The following is a 27081-nucleotide window of genomic DNA, read 5'->3' as shown; positions in this document are numbered from 1 at the left end:
ACAGGAAACTCCCCAGCGATCTTAGTCCATTTTGTGGTGTTGTTTTTTGGTTTTGTTTAACTAACGCCGAGGATTTTACTGTGTGGGCAGGAAACGCCCGCGCTGAGACACTGTTCTGGAAATGCTGTCTCCTCTCTCTCTCGTACGCGTCGAGATCACATTAATTCTCACTTCCCTTGCAATTGATCTCCCGAGAATTCGTGTCCAGATGGCGAGTGACTCAGTGTTCTGACATTTTGGCGTGGCATTTTTGTTTCACATCACGCACGTCGAAACGTCACATCCACGTCCACAGGGGAGGTGGTGTGCAGGGGAGGGGAGTCAAACGCTGAACACCTTCACAAGTCAAGGTCAAGTTGCAGCTAGAAGCATCGACAGTTTCATACTCCTGGGGTTTTTGTGTCTCAGTATATATAAGAAAGTGCTACTCTAAGTGCTCTCTTCAAAACTAAAGTACAGTGGAGGCATTGTTGTTTTTCCACATTTATACTATAGCACTTATGCCATTCTGTGCGTGTGTGTTTTAAAATGTTTTTGCTTAAGTGATTACCGGAATGGAAGTATTAATTAGATGTATGTGGCTTACTTGTTCACAGATATCAAGAATGTTATTTATTGTGTGTCCTCTTGTTATCCTTTTTACTTTGAAGGACGTACTTGTTTTCTTAATTAGTCAACCACTTAATAGCCTGTCACTACTTGTTGACCTTGTACTTGTAAGTCACTCTGGATAAGAGTGTTTCCTAAGTCGTCACTTGTAAATTGAACTAATAGTACTGCAGGACAAACTAATAAATAAGTTCTTTATGGCTGTGGCAAAATAAATAATGAACATATGTTTCTCTCAGCGGCTCTATAGTTTGAATTTTGAATAATATAATGTGTTATCGTTCAGGGCATATAGGGCGGCAGTAGGGTGATGGCTGCCATGAAGCCTTTACATAACACAATAGACAAACTTCAGAACAAAGTCAAACTGATAAAACCGGACAACAAAATATACAAAGGCTTTGGAAATAATTCCAAGTGAAAATACAACAAAGAAAGCGGTATTGAAATGAACCACTTATAAAACCTCCGACAATACTTATGTCGTATGACAAAGTATATATAGTAGGTTCGGTTGTTAAACACTTAAAGCCTCTGTGGACCTTCTGCAAATTGGACCGTACGAGTTGGCTCTGTAATTGGACCGCTGTCTTCTGCCAACGATGCGTTTGTACGAGCTTACAGATCGGCCATTATTATTGCGGCTCATGTTTCAAACCCCCCCCCCCAGAGGCTGGGGTTCAAGTGGTTAACCAATTCAGAACGGGAACCTCTTCTGGTGTTTTAAGCATTTGTATTGAAATATAGCAGATCTACAAGCTCATAGGGTGGCCACCGAGTTGTAGATCTGCTATTTTTGTGAAAAATCGTGAAAACATGGCGCAAATCTTTGAATGTATATTCTTTCATGTATATTCTTTCAGTCCCTGGAACAACATGTTTTCAGATGCGGGGGGGGGGGGGGGGGGGGGGGGGGTCTCGGGGAGGATTGAGGGGGTGGGGGGGGGGGGGGATATGAGGAGAGAGGAGCACTGCAGAAGAAGGAGCAACATGGGCCAGTGATCACACGACAGCACTTCTTCTAGGGCTGGAGATCTCTTCCAGAGTCTGCTCTCTGATCTCTGCCTCTCTCCTCCACACTCTCTCCCACTCACATCCCGCTCCAAATACCAGCAGTCCATGCCCCCCCCCACCCCCCCCACCCCCATTACCCCAACATGTGGAGCTACTGTGTCTGTGTCTGTGTGTGCATGTGTGTGTGTGTGTGTGAACAAAAAACCCTGCCCATTGGATCCAATAATGAGTCTGTTACCAACAATTGGCTGGAGTGGGGGGGGGGGGATACACAAAAAGCTGTAGAAATGTGAGTGTATACTGTACTTTGTTTGACTGCATTTGCACGTGCGTGTGCGCGTGCGTGCATGCGGGAAAAACCGTGCGTGTGAGACCATCATGAATGCCGATGTGATACGATATGAGACTGCGAGGGTCTCTATTCCACTGGATCTGTTGATAGCCCATTGTTGCCAACATGCCTCCCCCTGCCCTTCTCCGTGCCCTCCTCCGCACACACGCAGACAAAGCGCGGGGGCCAGAGAAGCCACTGTGGGCCTGGCATTTAACAACTGACAAAGAGTGTTAACATTTAATCGCTAAATGTTAACTGCCATAATAGCCTTCTTCACTCAGGGGGGGGGGGGGACACAAAGCTTTGGGCCCCATGGAAAGATCCTTCAACCTCTATACTCACGTGATCCCCAACCGAAGCCAAGCTTAAGTCTGACCCAGTTGTGTTGTGGCGCTGGTGATAACGATAATGCGTTACGTTAATAGCACTACCAGCTGATCTAATTTGAGCTGCTACTGTTCATTCATAACGGGGTGCGTACGTGTGCCACACGAGTCAATTAGAGTTTGAATCCCACATGAGGCTCATAGTGAAATTAAAATGATGACAGTGTGTTTTGATTCAATAAAAATACCAATAAACTACAGAAATGAACAGGTGTGTATAGGCCTATAGTGTGAAGACTAAATCATTTAGATGAATGAATCAGATCCTAATTGCTGCATAACAGAGTGGCAGATCAAATTGAATTGATTTTCTGTTTTCTCTGTGTCAGCCAGGGAATATGTTTGGAATTTCTTTCAACCTTTTCGTCATTATAGGCACAAACAATGTAACAATTCTAAAACATTTTCACATATTTGTTTTGTTTGTGTGTTGTTTCGAAAATATAGAACCAATGGAAAGTAGTAAAACAAATCTCTTAACTCCATTCTCAAACTGTCTGCTAAAACAACTACACCTCTCCCCCTCTCATGCAAGTAACTGACAATATATAAAGTCACAACACCAACTTTGATGAGGCAGTATTGTTTTTTTTATTTTTATATAAGGTTTTCTTCATTTCCTAAAAAATGATTGGTGAATGAGGTTTCTTCCCAACAGCAGAGATATCATGATTTCTTTTTTTTTTCACAGAATCAAATGTTTTATGCTGGTGATGATTCTTGATTCACCTGCAGGATCCTGGATGGCTTGATTCAAGTTTTAAAATAATTTATATAAATATTTGTGTAAATCTCTATGGGAAAAATGTATGGCCAATTTTTTGTCTAGTGACGTCACTATAGTTCTCATGCATGCAAGCACTAGACTATATAGTGCTTGCACGCACAAAAACTTGAAGTGAACTAGTGAACAGAATAAAACGAACAGAAATTCTCTTTTACACTTCATGTGAACCTGCATAATATACGCTTGATGCTAAGATGAACTGCTCGTTCTGGGTCTAGAATGCTTTGCCGAGCGTTCGCTCAGACTCCTCTTCACCTCATAACCGACAATCACGCTCAGAGGCAGCAAAGGCCAACTCTTCACTCGATGTGTCAATGCAAGTGGTAAAATGGCCCTCCTATAAATGTCAATCCACCTTGACAAATGTGCCGTGATAGACTCGGCGGGGGGGGGGGGGGGGGAAGGGCAGGTCGGTTCGAGGCGGATCTCATATTCAGTTCAATTTGCACCGTGATGGACAGTGAACCCACAGCAGAATGCTACTGACCCTGCTGTGATAAAAGGCAATAAGAGTAACTTTATTGAAGACGTATTCTGTGGTTTTCATAGAGGAGAGTGAGTCACCCCTCACTGGACTTAAAGGTAATAACGTTCCCCCGAAGATCAAACAGTGGAGCAATATATAGATATATAAAAAAAACGATATTTTCATCTAAATTCACATGACGATAAAAACAAAAGCCACTCCCCGTCAAAACCGTCGATCGACATACCAACCGACTCCTTTTCGTTGGCCCCGTTGACAAAGTAGACTTGTCCTTTGAGAGGAGGTCAGGGCGGCGGGGGAGGAGGAGGAGGGGGTAGGGGGTAGGCGAGGATAAGCACAGATTTATCTGATGTCTTCTTTAAGTAAAAAGAAGTAACATCATTAAAAACTGCCTTTATCCCCACCTCTTATAGACCACATCCTCTCCATCGGGATGGAACCCGAGGCGTCCGGCAGTAACAACAACACCACCAGGACAACACACACCACGTGGGTTAGAACATTTACAACATTATACAGGCAAAAAAAAGCAGCATAGTTGGTTAGATTCAATGGCACTGTACATTGATACCAATAACAATGAAGCCAGCAGAGATTTGGGACAGAATATTTTAGTATATGGTATACAATTGAAAATACAGGAGTGAAATGGGACTTTTGTGTGTGTGTGTGTGTGTGTGGGGGGGGGGGGGGGGGGTGAATAGAGGTGGGTCAGCTGCAACAAACATCAAGAGGCAGGTTTTGACTGATTTGGCCTAGTTTGGTGCGTGTAGGTTTTCACATCGGTCTCACAGGCCCAAAGCAATTAAAAGTGGGTTAAAAGGGGCTCTCTAAAGTGATGTGTTTTTCTGTTGGAAATAAAAACATAGAAACATTATAGAAATCATTGCTATGGGGCGATATGTTCAGTAACAAAAACAAAAAGATAACTTATCAGCCTCCATTTTACAGCGTTCCAGTTCTAATTGTGTATGCTAATAATATTCTTTTGTTTCATCACTTCCAGTTGTTATGTTTATCCCGTAATCCTGTTTGAGTTCTCTCCTGGTTCGATGAAATTGGTACCCCGGCCTGACAAAAATACATTTTCTTAAAGATGGAGTGCCGTGATTTTTGTACTTTTTCTGTTCTGCATGTGTCTATGGAGTTAACATTACTCTAATAGACCCCCAGGTGTGGTTATAATATTCAAATATGTCTTGTGTATTTTTGGTTTCTTCCTGAAAGCTTGAAAGCCTTTGAGTCAAAAGGCCCAATTGCAATAACACCATTTTAGTGACATCATAACCCTAACCCCTCCCCCATTATCATACAACAACAGCTGTGGGCGAGGCTTAAGTTCAGGTGGGTGGTGCTATCGTGAAAACCAGGTATACTTAATGAACTGGTGGGTGTGGCCACATACAAATACAATTTTAACACTGTCTGTACACTTTTTTTGAAAGAAATCTTCCTCCTATTATAATCATAATACCTGATCATGTTTCAGGGGTGAAAACAAATCACAGCACTACATCATTAAGAACTAAGAAGGAGATATGAGACTCCTGTTAAACACTCTAGTATTGAGCATCGGAATATAGTCATTTGCACTTATTCTTATACATACTGTATAGAAATAGCACAATAACACAAGAGATCTGTGTATGTGCTATACAGTATGACTGAAAGCACCTCTTTGCTATGTTTCGTTGCAGGTGACGCCCCCACACAACAACAACAACAACATCACATCACTGCCTTAGGCTGAGATGAATTCAACGCACACAGGCCGAACGCACAATACCATACTACTAATCACACAGATGGACGGTCAACAACGATCGAGGGCAAGATACAGCGCTTAGATTGGCAGATACAAGCGAATGGAGGTAAGGAAGGCGCCACAATGACAAACACTCCATGAGGCATAAGCTGCCCCTAAACGTACATGTCAAATCAGATCAACACCATTATAGGTTCATTGGTTAACCACTTAAACCCTATATGTAGAGAATGTTTTATAAACATTGTGTTTATATTGTCATGATTTGTCACAACAAGAGTTGGCTTTGTCCGCGGTGTTAAACGTCTTTAAATAAATACTTTTTGAAAAGTCTATGAGGAAAAATGAACGGGGAATTATCTTCCGGGTCTCTCGAGGGAGGTGGCGGGACTGCGACTGCTCTATTCCAGACCAGAATCGGGATGACTAGGGTGAATGTGGTTAACACAAGATCTGATCCTTAACACCTGCGGTTAGAGGCGACTTTGACCCTCTCTCCACAAAGAACAGCTATTCCTACCATGGTGACTCAGGGAGCGGACCGGCCAGTGGTTTTCCCCTAGAAGAGAGAACCGTGAAGGCACATTGAGTGGTGGAGAATAAATGAGCATTTGAAGGTTGAGCTTCTTCTTTCTGCAGCCAGAAAGTCACGCGGTCGGTCACAATGAACCGCACCGGGGATGCATGTCTGCATTTCAATTTACACCGAACGGTCACACAAGAAGAATGGATAATGCCTCTGAAAATGGGCATTGATTGGTCGTAGTCCAATGTTAGACAATTAAACCGTAGAATGGGTTCATTTTATGAACAACAGAATTTGTCTTTTGACACAATTGCCCATATACTGTACAGTATGACACCATAAACCAGAGGACATAGTGTGTGAGGGAGAGGACTGTGGAGAATGAGTACACTATTAGTGCTGGAGTATTGATTGTGTTACCTTTTATTACCTCATAAGCTATTAGCTGACAGGACCTGATACTATAAGATATTTCTCGCTCTTTCTATTAATCTCTCTCTCTCTCTCTCTCTTTCTCAAACTCCACATGTATACACAAAGTGGCACAGAATGGCAACAGGGCTCTCAAAAGGTGGGGAGGACTTTGAACGGCCAGTTGAAGGAAAGAATCGGGGGGGGGGGGGGGGGGAGCTTATGGCGGCAGAGGAAGATGAAAACAAGAATAGGGGGAGGTGTAGAAGCAGCCGCTGTTCCCCACGCAACCCTGATACCAGAGGGCTCCAGCCATGCGGCACTTTGATCCATCACTATTGATTTGCTATCAGATCCTCGTTGCTGCTGCTAGAGCCTCCCACACAGCAACAGACAGACGCAGGGATGCCTTCCCAGGCTCTGGGTTCAGATGCATCCCGAACAGCATGAATGATTTCCACACCGGCTTTGACCTTAACTCCCACTGTCCACAATAGCCACCACCACCACCACACACAGTTTGGGGTGTGTTTCAAGCAAGATAAAAAAGGGGACGGATGGGTGTGTGTTGGAGTTCTTACAACTCAAAAACACAACGTTGGCGGCGGGCTAGGGGAGCATGAATTGCAGATGTATCCGGATATGTGTGCTCATGCAGACACACTATGCGTATTGATAACAGTGGGAGTTTATGCTAAACCCCCCCAGTGCACGAAACCTGAGTAAACGGCACATCTCGATGCCAGGATTTGTACACACACACACGCGCGCGCGTGCGTGCGTAGTATCAGCTGCAGCAAGAACGGATAGCTTTGCAGTGCGCTGTTCTATCTGCAGTACATTCTGTTCCTTGCTTGCTCTGCAGTGCATTAAGTAAATCCTCCAGCCCTGCGACTGCAGTTGAGTGGCTGGTGGTCATGAACCGAACCTTCAGGTAAGTGCAGTTTGGCCCCAACTCTTATCGATTTAGGAAAAAATGCATTCGTTTCACTATTATAATTTGAACTTGGGTGGATAAAGGCCACTTGTAGACGTGCCTCAGTGCTCAGATAACACATAAGATAGCACTGATTAGCTCCATCTATTTCGAAATTGTTCCCCGGGAGTTCCACTCGACTGATTTGTGTTCTGCCTGTTCATATCGCAGGACGTCACCCGGGGAATTAATATGTAATTGTGCAGTACTGTTGCCAAGCTGGGATATATCATGGCAAACGGTTAAGGATGCTAGAGACTCCTCAAGTACAACCTTCTCTGCATTACAGTCAATAACTAATCAATGGCTAAATAGATCCATCTGTCAAGTACAGAAAGGCTGACTTATTGAGGGTTTGATGGAACGTTATCTCCAGAGGTGGTACACAGGTACAGTATGCCTCCAATTCCCCCTGCCTTTTGTTTAGTTCATATCTAATGGCATGCACTTGTTGAGGAGGGATACACTAACACTTATCATTTTAGAGGGGGGGAATTATGATACAATTCTCCACACTGCTGTGATCATACTCTGTTTCTGTAGCTGCAGTATAGCATGCATATCCCTTTTCTCTGCTGTGCTCTGCCATGCAGGAATAATGCATACGTTTTATCTTATTGTTGTCAACTGTGATGTTGTTATGAGCTGTAAAGCTTTCATCTAAAAATGAGATATTCACACTCATTTACATCTCAAGCTGTCAAATTTCAGGTCAGAATTCTCCTCGCGCAGCATGGAGTCAGAATGGAACTATAAAGAAAGATGCACAATCAAACATAAGTTCCATGTCTGTCTGCATTGTGTTTATCACGCATTATCACACGGCTGTTGCTAGTGCAAAGATGGAAGTTGAAAGAGAGAGAGAGAGAGAGAGAGAGAGAGAGCACTGCAGTAAGGTTTCACTTCAGCTGCAGCACAAGTAAACAATGGTCTCATTTCAGTGTTCCTGGGTAAAATTGTCAATTATTTTGATGCACAACTTCCCTGCAATGCCGTGAGAAAGATATTAATCAGAAAGGTTTCCTACCTGACAAAACAGTGGAGGAATACAATTCATAATATGAGACACTTAAGTAGCGGGTCATACAGATCATGTGGAAGATTGTTGGCTTCCCGAACAATAAACACTATCAGCTGCATCCTCTAATTGGATCGTGACCAGGCTTTCAAGAATATCAGGCAGCCACTTTAGCCAGAAAGAGAGCCCATTCATCCAGACAGAAAAGTCCTCTCTAATTATATTAAACAACGTCAAAATCACCAACATTGCAGCTGTAGAGAAAGCTTGAATTATCCTCTTTCAATCTGTACATTTTTTGTTTAATAAAAATCCACCGTAGACATTTTATGAGCTACTTCCTGACATTTCTTATCAGAGTATGGAAGCGCTCGTTATCAGTAAAGCAACCTCCTGCTGCCTCCTGCATTATGTGCACATTCAAAACAGGTGGTACACATGGGCCTTTGAGTGATAGTCAACGAGCACTTCCAAACTCCAGCACTTCAAAAAAAATCATCTGCAAGGAATTTCTTGACAGGAAGTAGCTCATAAAATTTCTACGGTGGATTTTTTACAGTTTACAGATTGAAAGAGGATAATTCAAGCTTTCCCTACAGCTGCAATGTTGGTGATTTTGACGTTGTTTAATATAATTAGAGAGGACTTTTCTGTTTGGATGAATGGGTTGTCTATGGGTGTCACCTAGGTCCTAGGTACCACCTACCAAGATGGCAGCCGTGTGAATAAGGAGAATTGGCCTTCATTCCAAGGATACATATCTCTGCCGTAGTTGCGGTTGTGTGTCAGCTCCAGCTCCCACCGGCAGTGATGGTAACATGACACCGAGGTAGACGTGTTTATTTTAGCCCCCTTTCCCACAGTGATGCTTTGAGAGCGCTTCTCCTGATTTGAGGGGAAGATAGTCTCGCATGGCCAGAAAACTATTCCACAATCTCCGAATGCTATAGAGTCTGGAACTACACCTCACCGAAATCCGACTAAGGAAGCTGCCATTTTCGTTCACGAAAATATATTTTAAAATATAATTATTTTGTATTTCCTTATTTGCTAAGCAACAAGCTATATATGCGACTGTAAAGACTTTTCGTCTTTACAGTCGCACAAATGTATCCTAATATAAATGGGGAAGTGGGGAGGAGGCTCCATGCACATTTGGTAATTGCGAGAGGCAACAGTCTGGCAACACGAAACTAAGGGGAAGAGGAAATTAGATCAAATTAGGACTCTAAATGTGAATACTCTCTTTTGCCCCTAATAATAGTTATGTGCAAACCCGAAAAACAATTTACAAGCACAATGTGCCAGTATACGAACAAACTGTAATCTTTTCAATTCAAATTAGAAGAGAATTTGTTCGAAGTGATTCAAACTTTCTTGTAATCAGAAACCTCTATTATAACTCACCCCACCCACCCACAGCCCCATTCCTTTTCATAATCACAAGCACTCCCAATTCCCAAACAATTATTGTCATCGGTTGATAGCTGTAATTGCGTATTGCCTCTGGACAGCACTCACCCGAGAGAGAAAGATAGAGAGAAACAGAGAGTGTGTGGTGTGGTGTGCATGTGTGCGTGTGTGTGTGTGTGTGTGTGTGTGTGTGTGTGTGTGTGTGTGTGTGTGTGTGTGTGTGTGTGTGTGACAGAGCGCTATACTTGCAGGCACTTCACAAATGCTCTTATTTTTCGCAGTCTACGGAAGGCACTCAAAGAACGTCACGATTGATAAGATGACAGACATCCTTTTATTCGTAATGGTGCATATATAGCTCCTCTAGCAAGTTCTATGCCCTCGTGATTTGGCACATTTGTGACATCAAATCTGACACACCATGGGGGGGAAAAACAGAAAGGCATAGTGGCGGTGGGAAATCAGTCAATCAACTTTTTTCCCCTTTCTTTTTTTTCACATTTTTTTCGCATATTATGCACTCACCTTTTGGTGGAAAAGGGTTATAGCTTAAAGGGATTGTGACATAAAAAAAGATCCTGAACTTTTAACATTCAGTAGACTTTCTGTCGTCTAGGATTTTCAAACAAGTGCTCTGGTTGTCCTGTGGAGTGTGATGTAAGATTCGTTTAGTTTTGACTGTTTATTGTAACTTGTGTGAAAAGGTGTCATATAATCCCATGAGGGATGGGGCCACAAGGTGGCATGACACTTACATAAATAGAATCATTCGTAAGAGTCCACAAATCCCATAATATATGACTTTGACTTTACAATTTGCCAGCAGATGTCACTTGAGGCCCGTTTGCCTGTTTTCATTGCAGCTCAAAAGGCTCCAGAACACACAGAGAAAACTCCAGACCACAGAAAGAAAACCCACTGAATGTTCAAATTTCAGGTTGCATGGGTGTAATTGAGGTCATAAAACATAAAAGAAAAATTAAGAAAAATTAAAAAAAAAAGAAAAAGAAAATGAATGTCATGAAACCTTTAAATCTGCGTAGAAGCATATTGTGTCCAACTGAGTGGTAGCTGGCTGATGGGGAAATGGCTGGGCATGCATGAACCCTGGTTATGGAAGGGGGGGATGGGTGGGGACCATGCAGGGCTGACACTCTCCCTATAGTTGGAGCTGGATATGGTCCCTGGTTTGGCTATATACAGTACATTCTATAGTGAGCTGGAATTAAATTGACAGTCATATAGAAGCCAGACATTCCAGTCTTTCTATAGTGATTGAATAGCTGTTCACAAAATAGGAAAAACAGTCACCACGCTGGGGAGTCTGACATTCTGGCCCGAAACGAAACGCACTGGCGCCCATCAGCGCATGTCGATGTTTCACTGAGATTTTCTGCCCAAGGTAAATGACTCTACAAGGGCTGCATCTTCAGTCAACCAATGAATACACTTGACCTAACCGCCGTCTCCTGAAATCAGCCGGATATGAGACATGTTCACAACACCAACAGACATTGTAAAATAAAGACTTTCTTTTCTGGTGGTGCTCAACAACACGCCTCAGTCCTTGGTCAATAATCCGAAGAATAAAAGTAAATGAAAACATAATTTTAAACTGCAATATCGCCCCACATTTTGTTACAAGAAAAAGGGTCAAAGACATTTGTCTTCAAAGTGTTTTCTGTTTCTCTCAGCCTCGGTTTGTTGATTTCTTTCAATCAACACCTCGCTGGGTGCAAGTGTGTGCGTTGATTTGTTCCTCCTTAATCACCGCACATTAGCATATTAACAAATCAACTGGCACGAAGGAGTGCATCTCTGTGTCTGTGGCAAAACATTGGGTGTAATACCATGTACTGTACTGTATGTGTGACTTGTTTCACACCCCCCAATGTTCTCCTGCTGGGTGTCTTGGATTGCTATCGTTCCCTGCAGAAAGCTACTTACATAAGAGCGCTGCCAACACCAGCCCACGTCTGACTCCATATCCCTCCATATTTGATGATATCATCTCTTAATGGCTTATGGCTTTTTGGACAATGTTTTTCTTCTCATCTTGTGGGCCGTGGACTGAGTCAGTCAGATACGTATATGCGAGTGAGCATGGTGTCATGCATCTGTGATCGTACCTTTAAGTGTGGGGAAGTAAGAGTCAAGTTTGTAATAAAGGATAATATATAAAGGATGAATGTTTGCAATACTTTGTTGTTGACTTATAATACTCATAGTTTGCATGTGCGTGCATGCGACGGTGCGTGCGTGTGTGTGTTAAAGATAATTTGCAACGACCAGAGTAAAGAAACGTCAATTTAGTTATTTTGTGACGTACAGATATGGATACGTTTTTTCTTATACAGCCCTCAGCTGTCCACACAGTGAGTGACTCAATGTGCATATAAAATAAATAAACACAACTGACTCATCTCCACAGTAGCATTGTTTACAGTTGCCTATATGAAAATGCCGTATATGTTCCCAGGGGTTTAACAATGTAAACTTTATAGTTGGCCAGAGTCTATACAATGACGGCGGAGGAAACCATACAAGGCACCAACCTGCTCATCGGTAACAATTAGGGATTCAGAGTCTTGCTTCGACTCTGACTCTGGGGGAAGTCACTTTGAACCTCGCGGTTCCCATCCAGCTGATCTACCGGCCACTCTACCGACTATCGACTAATTAGGGACGCTAGGGATCAAGTGGTTAAATGAAATTGCAAACAATTTCTGTTTCAACTTTGTTCGGCACGTTCGGCACGTTCGATCGTGATTCGACTAGTAACAACAGCGAGTTTACCAGTCTCCTGCATGCAAAAGCTGCCTTCATTAACATCTCATAACCCGGCCCTATAAGCACAGAGAGCAAGCAATGGAAAGACTGCAGGATGAAGAAGGAGAGCTGACTCGATAGAGCAGGCCAGCAGAGCCGTATACCTCTGCTTTGCTCGTTTGCTTAATGATCAAAGCAGAAAATGCAGTTTTTATTCCAGGAATCATAATGTCATCTCCTGTGCGCAAGTTATCGTTATGAAGAATTATGCTGCGGGTTAGAGGGAAAGGAAGGTCGGGAGAGAGAGAGAGGCAGAGAAGGCTGAAAGAAACAGAATCTGACTGACCATCTACAGTACATGACGTCAGTTCATGGTTTTGGGGCATTGATTTATAGAAACCTCTCTCTGACCTGTGCAGAATGTTAGACCAATTTGTCCCAAACCTCAGGCATATCTCAAAGCTATTCATTCAATATTTTGAGTGCGTATCTAAACTGTACAGTGCTGCCAGCATGTTATACAGTATAGCAAAACATCGTGCTGCCTACTGATATATTTGATGAATGGGCTAACAAGAGCTGTTTAATCATAATATATGTTTATGTAGATTATTTTACAGTGTGATGTGCTCACAGATTTTCAAGATCTGGTCATTTTTTTATCTAACGGAGGGCTGGCATTAAGTAATAAAACGGAGGGCTGGCATTAATTATAAAATAAAATAAAGAAAGAAAATATTACGGGGTTGTGTTATGTTGCTAAACAAGAACATGCACATAGACACACGCAGGTGCACATGCACGCGCACACGCCCACGCCCACGCCCACGCCCACGCCCACACACACACACACACACACACACACACACACACACACACACACACACACACACACACACACACACACACACACACACACACACACACACACACACACACACACACACACACACACACACACACACACACACACACAGGGGGGTTGATCGCTACAGTATTTGACACCCATTCAACAGTAGAGTAGATTGAGACTCTGCAGGGTCCCCCTCCCCAGTCTCTAGCCAGTGCGTTGAGTTAATTCCAAACTCATTAATAAAGGAAATGCAACAATAGAAATCACGAAAGGTTTGGGTGACACGGGGGGTGGGGGGGTTGGCTTTTCAAAGTTGTCTGTCAGTCATTTGCTAAGATAAAGGCTTCTTTAAGTTTGCCTAAGGGAGAGAAGCCCTCGGCTGCAATTCAATTACCATATTTGCTAAAGTTTAACAAAAGATACATAAGTATGCAGTGTCATGACTAGGGAGGATTGGCTTTCTGAATAGAAAATGTCTTTCCACAAAAGACAGAGGAGGGAGTTGAACTCCCTCCTCATGACATATTCATCGAAAGTTTAAATTCTTCTATCTCTCTTCTGACCCATGGATGAATATGCAGAGAAGCACAACGATGTAGATGAATGTGAATGAATCTCTTGTGTACAGGGAGAAAATCGAGAAAATGCTCAGCAGCAATGCTACAGACGCTTAAATCCCATTTATACATTTCACGTATACATTTTTTTGTTTGGCTTTCAAAAATGTATTCAATTAGCATACGTTCGAATGTCAATTTGACGATTATACGAATTAAAAATAGAACCCTCAAAAGACAAATCCTAAACACTATAAAACATTTGATGGAAGGAATAAATAAAATATCTCAAGAGTGGCATGCTAGTGTTTATTTTGGCACACTGAAGCCGCAAATGTCTACAGCATTTGACAAGGTGTTCACAATTGTGCTGTAGGCACAAGGTGTTAGTGAGGCAAATTTGAATATTGATTGAGGCCATGTAATCCACCTCGGCACCTATTGATATGTCAATCATCCTGGTAAATCTGGTAAAGCCCGTCAGTCTTGGGAGCCGAGCAACCGTCCAAGGACACTGCTCCTTTCTGTCGTGATTTAATTGCTGTTGGCACGACGCTCCGTGACTCATGGTAATGAGTTAATGAAGTCATCGAGATTTCACGAGCAGCCAGGGGCTATACGGACTTCCTGTTGAGAACGGTGCGCCAATTTGAGGAAACAACATCTTTATTAACGTTCCGGGATCGTGCTGTTATAGCCGCATATAGACCGACTTGATGAGAGCCACGCCAATCAGCGTGGATAAATCAAATAACAGGAGGTGCAGGGTGCTGTTTGCATCTATGATCAACTGAGTATGCTGTTCCATCCATAAACATCGGAACAGATTACCGTAACCTAAACAAAGTACTGTACAATGCTGCCGTGTTACTTGCAGAGAAACAAAGACGGCATACTATCTCTGGGCAGAATATTCCAGCACAGTGAAAGACAGAATTGCCAAACAGGGAACTATTTGTGAAATAGTTCCCTGTGGTTTATGGCTAACTAGAAGAAGTGCCCCTCAGGGCACAGGTCTCCACCAGGATTGATATTTGGATAAAAGGACTAATGTAAAAAAATAGTGTTGCACATAAATGGGCCTCCTGGTGGCACTCTTAAAAGGCAGAATTGAAAAATGAAAATCATGCCATCTTTGGAAGCCAATCTTAGCCACAGGATGGAATATGGGAAATGGTGAGATCTGTGTTGATCACAATCATGACTATGGAGATAGTGTATATGGAATTGCATGATGTATGGATAAAATGTGCACGAGTAATCTACAGAAATGTGTTTTTGCCAAAATCGGCATCATGGTGGCGCTAGAAAAGGCCGTTGGATTTGGGGCAGAGGTTCGTCGTTGGCATCCAGGGAGTGTGTGTGCACAAGTTTGGCATGGATGGGGCCAATGGTGCCAGAGATTAGCTGGTAACGGATGGACGGACGGACATACACACGGACGGAAGGACGGAGTGCAAAACATACTCTCTCCCCATGCCTTCGGCCTGGTGTAGACAACAAACCACCTGGATAGTTGCTATAGTCCTAGATACAGTCGATACAGTTTGACGTAGTTTGACAGGACAAATAAGTGGCAAACACAGAAAAACAACACTAAGTCCGCTAAACACATTTACCCTCGGGTTCAATTCCCATCTGGGATGCTGTGGGGGCTGGGGGCGTGTTCTCTCCTCCGAGTCATATCAGCGCCCCCATACTCACGGTGTGGTTGGCGAAAGGGCCTTTCTGTGTGGACTGTGGAGTTTGCATGTTCTGATTGTTCTCCCTGTATCCCCTAGGGAAGGTACCCTCACAAAAAAACATGCAGTAATGTAATCCTAGTCACTAATTTGCCTCCTCATGGCCAGCCTGATGGAGGGGAAAGGAACTGGTTGGAATAGCCTGTTCCTTCCACGTGCTATACGGCCTCCCGGGGGGAACTCCCTGTCAGGTGGAGTGCTCACTCCGTTCAGCTCATGTCATGAACTCCGGATCAGCCTGCTCACTCCGTTCAGCTCAGTTCAGGGCTCTCCCCAGGTTGGATTACAGCTTTTTAGCTTTTTTAGATAAATAAAACCCCTATGATGCCTATTCTGAAGTCTGGACAAGGCCATGTACTGTAGATCACCTATTTTCGGCTAAGAGATTCGGTGTCCTCATCCCGGTCAACGAATGATATAGCGTTAAAATGAAAATGCTATTACAATACAATCTGATGAACATTATACTGTTTGGTTTCTTTTTTTATTTGACTATTCTTTAATATTTACTATTGGTACTATTTGCTTATTTTTGCTGTCTTGTTGTGTTTTTGTCTTTATTTTTCTGTTTGTCTTGTTGTGACCTTGGTGGTGGGGGGTTGAGGAAATAACGGGTCAGATGTTTATCGTCTGTTGCACTCAATGCTAATTGATCAACAACATTGATTTAATCCAGTTACCTCCAGTAATAATAATAATAATAATAATAAAACTTTATTTGTATAGCACCTTTCATGACATGAAATGCAGCTCAAAGTGCTTTACAGAACAATGGAGAATAAAAGAAAAGCGAGGCAACGACAAAAAACAAGCAGTAATGCAATACAGTGAGGACATGAATAACAAAAAAAATAAAAGATAAATTATGGTAATACGAATGGAAGGGTTGCTGCTGTAATGTGCACAAGGTTTATTAAACCATTCCAGTATCTGTACATGATCTTCTAACTATACTTAATCACTCTTAAGCTGTGTAACCCTAATCATACATGTGTTTGCACAGTGCTTTTGTCCTTGTGACATGTCTGTATGCCTATAGCATACGATTGTATGTAGGCTGAATGCTTATAGTGTAAATTGAACTCTAATATAAAGAGTTTACAAATGGAAGCAAATCCATTTGCACACTTTGTGGAGTTAATTTAAACTCTAGAAGGATTTTGACTGTGCCGTCACCACGTTGCTAGAGGATAGCTTTTAGTATCAAAACAGAGGACTACTAAATTACAACAGTTAACGCCTGCAGTTGTACGACCTCTGCATATTGATGAGATTTAATTATGAAGCATTTTAAATCAATAACATTTTCTCACAAGCAATTAAAGCCAGCCCTGACATAGGTCACACACAATAATAATCTTTTTGTCCAACTTTCCCAAAGCTGTGGCTTACTCCTCGACAGGAACATTAAACGAGGACTTTGTGGAAATGTATTCATGTGTTATTTTTTAATTTCATGTCAGGTAATTGGTTGAAGCATCTGCCAGCCAATCAATATGCATTGGGAAGTGAGAGAGACCGGGTTAAGCTGAGTCGCAGTCAGAGACTAGCGAGGTATGTTTGAGAGAGCCTTCTCCGGATCTAATTAAGTAATAACCCATGCTGAGAGAAACACAGAATGAGCGGAGAGGAAAATCTATGGAATTCATTTCCACAGACCCGGGTGCCAATTTGTTTTAAAAAATGACTAATATGACATTCTGTAAACGCACAAGATCATAAATCACCCTCGTATTTTCTATGGAGGACAAAAATAACGTTTTTCGGGGTCATTTTGCTTTACCGAAACTGCCGTGTCTGAGACTGAGCCGAGTTGATGTTGTATAGTGTGTCACTACTGTGGATTAAATTGATCTACCGTCCGTGTCTACTTGTAACCTTTTGAGCACCTGTTGAGACTGAGGACACACAAATGCCACAGGCAACCGAGAAAAGTGTTTTAGAGAATCGAGGAATGAAAGCGGGTGTCTGGGGGGGGGGGGGGGGGGAGGAAAGGAAATGTACCATAAAAGCCTGCCTGCCTGCCGGCTGCAAGGGGCCTGGGAGAAACAACTCCTGTGGATGAGATGGAACGTCTCCCCCTTAACCGAAAAGTCCAACTGTGTGAAAGCAAAACATTGGCACTGCACAAGCTGTGTGACATAAACAACTCCAAATAATGTGTAAATGATACCGCCAAATCACTCGCAATCCCTCCTTGAGTCCTATTAATGAAAGGTCTTTAAAGGATTGGTCGGTGAAGAAAAAGCCCATTAGGGATTATAGGGAAAGACGGAAAATGTAAAGGGAATTGAAAAGGAAAATGATTTCTGTATACTGTAACTTATCTGTCCATATGAAGAGTGATGCATTGTGACTACAGTATGTATATAACCATCTTGCCATCACAGAAATCACAACACATAGGTGTCAGTAGATGAAATACGTTGTTTATGGGTACCTTTAATTATTACATTTTGCTGAGCAACACTCCCGAGCCAACATGCTCCTTTTCTACTTGACAAGGTGTCATATTTTACGCCGGGCATGCAAGCAGTCAAATGAGAGGGAGGCAGGTTGATAGATAGGGGGTCTGGAGAGATGATGCATTTCCCCTGCGATTGCTTTCATAGCCATTACTCACTCAGTCGGTGTGATTAGTAGCTAGGCCAGCGGCTGACATCGCTGTTTGGGCCTCTGTGAGGGAGCAGTCCCTTTGGAGGGCCACACCTGCCACCGCCACAACGCCAAACTGTTTTGTTGCAGAGTGCATTGGTGCGGTTTGGCCTTTAGGATGGCTGTCGGTTAGTTGGTCTGCCTGCCTGCCTGCCTGTCTGCCTGCCTGCCTCTTCCTTAACCCATTAAGACCTGAGGCCGATTCTACAAATGTCTTCTAATCTAAAACCGTTTACCGAACAATCACACCCGTGTGAAGTGAGGTGCGCTCTTGTGATCATACATCATCATACATCATCTCATTCTCAACCAATCACAATTTGCATCCTCACTTTGTCTTCAATGTTTGCGTTTATACACTTTTGTCTTCAATATTTGTGTTTACACAATGTTTGTGTTTGCACAAACGCTCAAAGCTGGGCATAGGAGGGGCTAGCGCCACTCACAAACCTATGTTACTATATCAGTGCACGGTGTTCAACACATTTCCATATCAAGGACAAAATCAACGCTGACCTGTGGTTTTTATAGCCTGGTTTCCAGCCCCATTCCCTGCGTTCCATGATTTGATTTGATCTTATCAATGGGAATTAAATGTTTGTACGTATTTAATGTTTGTATTTTGAAGAGCCAAAAATCCACGACCGGATGTTATGTTGTCTAACTAGTGTGTGTTGTCGCATATCACTTCTGGTCTCCCGATCGGGGCAGAGACAGCATCATCGCGACCACCACAGCGTTGGTTATGGGCCGTGGAATAAACCTTGGTTTGACCAGAAATGCCATCTGGGACAAGGAATTGGAGATAAATGTGATTGAAGGAAACAGATAGAATGGTGCGGGTGCGCTCCAGTCTTGTTGACATCATCAGCTAGCAACCCAATGCTAATGTGAGTATCTTATCGACTCGATCGATCAAAAGCATTATAAAAGTAGGCTATGTAGACCTATGCTAATGGTGGGGGGCCAGATTAATTAAAATGACGCGGATTCACGCCAAAGGCGGGGAATGGGTTTTAAGGATTCCCATTAGCTGGTGCCATAGAAACCAGCTAGTCTTCCTGAGGTCCACATACATGATTTGTTTTGTCACGTCGCTACTCAGTCTGGCCAGCCTCCTGTTTGACTCGTATTTCATAACATCACCTAGTCGTTACGTATAGCCACGTTGTTGCTGATACTTAATCAGCCATGCAGCGCCAGTCTATCTATGCTTTTCTCAACATTGGAAAAAAGTAGCGTCAGTTCGAGACTCGAGAGTTAAACCTAGGGTAGAAAAAGTAAACACTAGTTTGATTCAGTAGTCCACTATGTCAGATTCAGTAGTAGGCCTACAAAAAAACTGCCAGCTGTGTGGGGTGAGCTTATAGGGTAATGATAATGATAACGATAATGTTGCAGGGTAACAGCAGTAGGCACATTGATACGTCAAACTGGTGTTTTTGTCCTAACCCGCACCACAGCCTCGGGTCGATTCTCAGTTTTGCCATGTCTCGCATGTCTCGAGTAGCGAGTAGTGTGAAAATAAAAACGAATCATGGAACGCAGCGAATCAAGCTGGAAACAAGGCTTTTATTAGCCTCGGAAACCCAGATGTTTTATGAAGAAAGGAAGGCTTACGTAGACAAAAGTCTAGTTTTCTTCTGAACATCATTACACTACCCACCTGTCATGCAGAGGTGTTTTTGAACTAAACACATTTGTCCTGACTGTGACCGGTCTCAACATATGAAGCAACAATGGCAGAGTGTTTGCTGTACAACAGCTACACTCTCTCACAGCAACCAGTTTAATACTCCATTAAACAAACATTAAGCAAGGACATTTTGTTACTGTCCATAATAAACAGCAGCACATTAAGCAATAATGTATGCAGACTTATTTCAATTAATTTGTGACATGCATTTTGCGTGATTCACAAACAAGGCTGCTTACAATATTCACCTGCTTAGTGTGCCTTTTGTAGTACCATCATTTCTGTAGTACATTTACTCAAGAACTTTATTATTATTATAAGTAGTAGTAGTAGTAGTAGTTCGGTACTTTTACTTTACTGGAGTATTTATACTATCTGCAATAGTTTTACTTCTACTCACAACTCATAGACAAATTTTGTTTAACTCCACTACAATTATTTGAAAACTCTAGTTATTGTAGATTATTATTACAAAACATGTGCCACTTCAGCCCTATTTCAACTGATCTACAAGCCCATATTTTGATGCCAATACTTTTGTACTTTTACTCAGTACATTTGGATTACCGGAATTTTACTTGTAGCAGTTTCTGCATTGTAGTATTGGCACTTTTACTTAAGTAAAAACTGGTGGTATAATGTATAAGATGTCCTACTGGTGAATTAAATGGCAAATGGGCAAATGGCAATGTATATAAACAACATTATCGGTAATGAGCATATACCAGGTGTGTGATTATGTGATTATGTGTGTGTTTTGTTTTGTTCACTGGTGATGAATTTGGCCACCACATGCTTATCTGCCCTAGTCAAACTGCACAGTTCAAATTAAATTAAAACACATTATGAGTACATTAGTTATGCCATATTAAATTATTAGAGTGGAATGTCACTTGAAAGAACAGTTATATAAGACCTGTTTTTCAACAAATTGTTCCCAATCCCCTCAAAACGCATGGCAAGTCGAGCTGAAGGATTTCACTTAAAAAAATACCCACTTCATCAATTAGTATTCTTAAAATAGCCTGGAACTCAAGAGTGCTGCCTAAGGTGACTGGAAAGGAAAGGATTGATAGCTGGCTCTGCCATAACACCCTCAAAAATAGAACGTATAGCCATGGTTGGTCCCTTTGCCTGAGTGGCTCAGCCAAAACAACCGTCTTTGGGGGATTTTGAAATGACTTAGAGTTAATCACCGTCGATTTCTATTATATGTCATAACAACACACATTGTGGATTCTGATATAAAGTTGTCAGGCCATTAATTATAAGTTAGATAGTGTGGCCATCAACACTGTGCGACAGTTAAGCCAACAGGGTTCTTTGAAAATTGTTCTAGCTAAAAAAGCGAATGAAGTAGCTAACAGGCTTGAAGTCAATGAGCCGCCAACGCTACAGATATTATCCCCCTAGAAACACTTTCCATTTTTGACTATATTTCCCAGGGGGCATTGTGGCAGCTGCATGGTTGATTCCTCACGGTTTAATTTAATACCTTCATGCTTCCATAGACTGCTGTATCTGCCAGAAACCACAATATGGATAAATAAAAAAGCTTGCCCTCAAAATGAAACCTTGTATGGAGTTTTGTTCCTTCAGACAAGACAAAACAACCACGGTCCATGAGACAGGTGGAAAACGATAAACGTCCTTGAGCAGGAATGGGAAATTGAGCTTTAATGTTTCATTTCTCAAACAAATGTGATTATTGCGAGTTATGAATGCTTAAGCTGCAGGGCCAGGGAACAAAACATTTCTCATTACAGACAATTACTAATAGATATAGCTTGTGTGCACAATTCTAGCTAGTTTGAGGTGATAAATAATGTATAAATAAATCTGCCATTGCCCAAGCTCTCAGTATCAAATGAAAAGAGCTGTGAGTAAATCTTCTAATCTTAAAATATTCCCTGATGCAGATTTGGAGAAATCATAAAGTATATAGCGGGCTGATCAGACACCATGTGACTTCACTCGCCTATGGTAGTGGTTCCAGATGTCAGTGAAATGACAATTTAAGACTTTTAAGACCTTTTGAATAGCGCAAAAGAAAGGAAGGAATTAAGGAAGAAAATAAATAAGGCCATTACTGCATCAAAAGTAATCAACACACTATAAGAAATAGTCAAATAAAGAGACAGAAGTTGTGAGAAGAGGGTCAATCTGTCTGCGTGTCTGAGTGTCTTATAGTGTCTACAGAATTACCTCCACTAATGTAGTTTCATCATGTTTTATTCTTTAAAAAAGAAATCACACTCGTGTGAAGTGAGCGGTGCCTTTCATCACAATGATGACGTCTGATGATGTCAACGACATGATGTCATGATTTTTTCCGTGCTCAAACCGACATTCCAGACAGACAGACAGACAGACAGACAGACAGACGTTGACCGAAGCTGAGTCGATTGTGTAGCAGGCAGCCATGTTCACATCTAGCATGAGGCCATGAGGGTCATGTAGCTGACCTGCAGCCGACTGCGGTTTACAGTATCATTGACATCACTCACCAGTGCTAACATTATGACACTGCTGTCATCCGACAGGAGCAACAGAGAGTCGGCTCACTGTTTTAAATACAAGACCATAAGCAGCGTGGATGACAGTATCTAAGTACCTATCTAAGACAATATAATAGAGAAAATATTGGATCTACAAGCTCAGCTCACATTTTGAACGTTTATGAGGGGCGCTAGCCCATCCCATATGTCCAGCTTTGAGGGTGCGTGTAAACACAAACATTGTCCCAACACAAACATTGAATGCCATTGACAATGAATGGCCAGTTTTGAGTATGTGTCCCAACGCAAACATGAAATGCCATTGGAAATGAATGGCCAAGTTTTGAGTGTTTGTGTGAACACAAACATCGTAAAACACAAACATCGAAGACAAAAGTGAGGACGCACAATTGTGATTGACCGGAATGAGATGACGTATGATGATAAGACTTCACACGGGTGTGATTTTTCAAATTCTTCATGCCTATAATATAATGGCATACCTAAAACAGGGAATTCAGGTTGGCCTATATTCGATTCATTTATTTCCACTTCGTACTCTGAAAAGAACTGACTCTTGTGTTGCAGTGTGTGACCATCACACCCAGACTTCAGATATACCGATATGAATTGTTTTTTTTCTTACACTAGCACCTCTGGTGCTCTGTCTGCTGACTGGCTTCGAGGGTCACTGCCCTCGGCCATGTGAGTGAACTCTCTCCACAGATCGGCGCTCAGACACGCACTTCTCGACTGCCAGCCGCAGCTCATAGAAAACCCTGCCTGGGTTACGGGCCTTGTGTGCCAGCAGATGACCATCCATCACTGTCCGTGTTTAACAATGTATAACACAAAACAAGAAAACATGGGTACTGGTACAGTACACATACGCACGCACATGCATGCATGCACACTCCCACGCACGCACACACGCACATGCACAAACACGCGTGCACACGGGCAGTCGGGCACCCATTCTCATATGTAAGCATACACCGGCACGCTCGCATCTTGTCAACAAACAAATCACAATAGCTCCGTCCGTCCGCACACTGTCCATGACATTTCTGTCCCCGGTGTATCAGATATTGTATAGCATAGCCGCTCTGTCTGAGCCCTTGTCTATGGCATTCCTGGGGGACGTGTGGTGTGTGTGTGTGTGTGTGTGTGTGTGTGTGTGTGTGTGTGTGTGTGTGTGTGTGTGGGGGGGGGGGGGCTTAGCACAAAATGAAACCGGCCAATAAACAATGTCTCCGGAAGAGAAGAGGGGGGGGGAAAGAGCATCAACATTCCGAATAGCTTCTATTTCACACCAGCATATGAATGCTTCAAACCCGCCATATGCACCTTAAGGGATTCTCCCTTGAGCTATCTCTCTGACTTTCTACTCCTCCTCGGGGCCCCCCCCCCTCTCTCTCTCTCTCTCCCTCTCTCTCTCTCTCTCTCTCTCTCTCTCCCTCTCTCTCTGCTGTCATCCTAGGCGTGCTTGCCGTGCATACTCCCTTGGCTCCTGTCACCAACTGTCTGTGTATGTCTCAGTTGAGTCCCCCATCTCCCCGTGGCTCCAGCTCACTCCGCAGTGCAGCGGGCCAATTGCAATGTAATTAAGACACGGAAAATCCTTCACTTGGGCCAGGAGGAGGATTACTGTTAGACGACGTGGAGCTGCATGATGTGCGGACGGAGCTGAACTGTTAATTTGTCTGGTGTGGTGGTGCACTATGTATGGTCTTAACCCGTTAAGACCATATAGACCTACAAAATGTCTTCTAAATCCAACCCTAGAACCTTAGAACCCTAGAGAAAAAATATATATATCTGTACATATTACACTGAAATCCTCCCCATGGACCGTGACGGAGGGGGCGCCACCGTCTCTACCGAATTTAAGCCACGTGGGAGACACCACCGAGCTCGCTAAAGCGCGCGAGTTGCCGTGTCGAGCGTTGCGAAGTTCGGTAGAGCCGACTCAGCCCCGTCCGAGTTGTGACCAATAGCACAGAATCCTGAATAATATCAAACCCCAACACGGTGAAATAGCACGGATTGGCAATTCCATACATACAATACCTCCGTCACGGTCAAAACAGTAGTGTAATAGGATTTTGGGGTTTTCTAGGCGTGCATGTGCGGAATTTCCAATCCGTGCTATTTCACCGTGTTCGGGTGAGATCGGGTTGTCGAGGGAAAAAAACTGTTTCTTGCGAAAGTTATGTTGCTATATCAGTGGTAGTCAAAATTGCTCATGTCAATGAAATTATAGGTATTTGGCCGCTGAGCCCCATCTGTAAATGTTTTGTACCAAGGAAGCAAAGATTTGAGTAAAAAATGTGACACAAGATGCACAAAGTGACTTGCTATGAGCTTGTATATCTGCTATTTCTTTGAATGGCCAATGTATAAAATAGTTATTTTTGCCGCAAATGGGTATAAGCTAACATACTGTATACTGTGACTACAGTATATGTTGAGGTGAAGGAAATGCCAGCACTCATTATATGAAAACGTGTTTCGGCCTGTATGGCCTTCCTCAGCGTTGTCTAACAACGCTGAGGAAGGCCATACAGGCCAAAACGCGTACTGTACTCTTTCGTTCTCAGAGGTAAATAAAATCATGTAAGAGGACATATATTGAATGCTGGCATTTTCTTCACCTCAACTTATATCTTGGAGCCTTGCACCTAGAAGGATTTTGTTTGAACCTGGAGTGCTGCGGGTTGTCTGCTACGGCAGTACTTTTCATTACAGCATACAGTATGTCCTATGGCCGTGAATCACATGATGCACATTTTTGGGGGGAAAAGAAAAATGGAGAATTACATTAAAGTATATCACCTCTGCCTCAAGTTTGAGGCATTTCATATTACTCTCCATGAGCATGAATGTGATTCTCTCTCTATACTGTTGTTTCGCCTCAGAAAAGAAAAGTACGGATTCATAATACAGTACAATATCCACCCCCTTTCGCAGGAGAACAAACTGCAGACTATAATGTACTGGCGGCCACACAATAAAGTCTGTTTATGACCATTATTGTAATAATGTCGACGCAATATACCAAACATTCCGTTTGGTAACTACAATTCCATTTGTAACACTGACCTGTTCCGGCTTGATTCATACTGAAGCAGAGTGAATGACCACCCCCACCCCCCACCCCACACACCGCGTTTCTACATCCGTATAATATCCCCCTCCATGACTCAATGGGAGGTTAACAGGCTGCCTGTGTATGTCTACGCGAGAACCCCTCCCCTCCTTGGATGGCACGCGCACACACACACACACACACACACACACACACACACACACACACACACACACACACACACACACCCCTTCCGAGCCCTAATGGCCCCTAGGGAAACTTCATTATTTATCGCTATTGAAGGGGACCTTTCAATTATAATACCTCATGCCCCTATGTCTATTACCCCGACGGTCCCGGGGTTGGAGATTGAATACCTGTAGCCTCCCTCAGCGATAATTCAAGTGCCGTTGTGATGTGAAAAGTTCACGGGATCTGTGCCGTCGTGCCGGGCAACAATGCAGAGGCAATTTGCTGATCTACTCCAGCTGGTGGAGTCAATATTAAGGCCTTCGAATGCCACAGCACACTAATGTGCGGTGGGGGAACGGATGGATAAGAAATGTACAACAAGGGCTTGTGTTTTTCTCCTTAACCCACTTTGGGCGGGAACCCCTTTTGGTACAAGCTTGTAGCTCTGCTATTTTTAAAAAATCGTGAAAATGTGTCGCAAATCTCTGAATATATATTCTTTCAGAGCGAGTTTTAACTCAAATCTTTGCTTCTGGGGTGGGTCCCTCCCTGGAACAACATATTTTCAGATGGGGGTCGGCGGCCAATTACATATACTTTTTGGGGTCCTTGACATGAAATATTGAGCACCACTGATATAGAAACATAGGTATTTCAGAAAATTTTCATGATTTGGAAGACATTTCTTTGTCAATTTCAATGTCAGGCCTAAATGAGTTAAACAAACAGCTTAGCACGTTGCGGTATTTCAGCCGGGCGAGGGTGCGTGCTGCCACATTCCCCCCAATATGTTTGTTTTGAACATTATGCGTGAATGCAAATTGGAGACCATCGAGTTACTGATCTTTCTCACTTCCGAGTCGTAAAGGAACTGCAGAGCGCTTTTCCAGATAGGCAGGGGAATTTGGCATGCTGTACTTGTACTTGCTGGCTGTATATACATTGGTGAGATCATGCAGATGTATATTTAATGGTTGGCTTGCTTTGGGCAGACCTCAATGATTGCACTAATTCCCTGACATTGCACGTGTATAATGTTTCTCGTAAACAATTTATCATCTGTGAATGCAAAATTAGTGGATCGTTAAGGTGCTCAGCAAAACAATCGCCCTGTGTAAATTATAATGATTAATAATTATCACAACACACAGAGTCATTTGTCTGACTTTGCAGAACTGTTTACCGCCACTCCGCCAGGGCTGGTGAACAGGCTTTACGGTGGTTTTTGGACTGCCTTCATTTTAGGATAATGAAGTCAGACCTTCCCTGTCGTACAGATGACCACACGTGTGTAAGGGATTTATC

The 27081-nt window shown here is 42.8% G+C and overlaps 1 protein-coding gene across 1 annotated transcript in view; it reads right to left on the bottom strand.

Annotated features, from left to right (window-relative positions):
- The window catches only part of LOC310874365 (shisa family member 6), a gene marked incomplete at both ends in the record, with an annotated part of 72961 nt that overhangs the window by 14428 nt on the left and 31452 nt on the right, over nt 1-27081 (bottom strand). The window contains one exon of the mRNA XM_083787140.1: nt 5903-5941. Within this exon, the coding sequence (XP_083643266.1) occupies nt 5903-5941 (39 nt within the window). The remainder of the gene's footprint in view (nt 1-5902; nt 5942-27081) is intronic.

Source organism: Protomyctophum parallelum (assembly GCF_964188405.1).
Source record: "Protomyctophum parallelum genome assembly, chromosome: 17".
Classification (NCBI taxonomy): Eukaryota; Metazoa; Chordata; class Actinopteri; order Myctophiformes; family Myctophidae; genus Protomyctophum; species Protomyctophum parallelum.
Note: the sequence above shows the minus strand (reverse complement) of the source record. Positions and strands in the feature narration are given on the sequence as shown.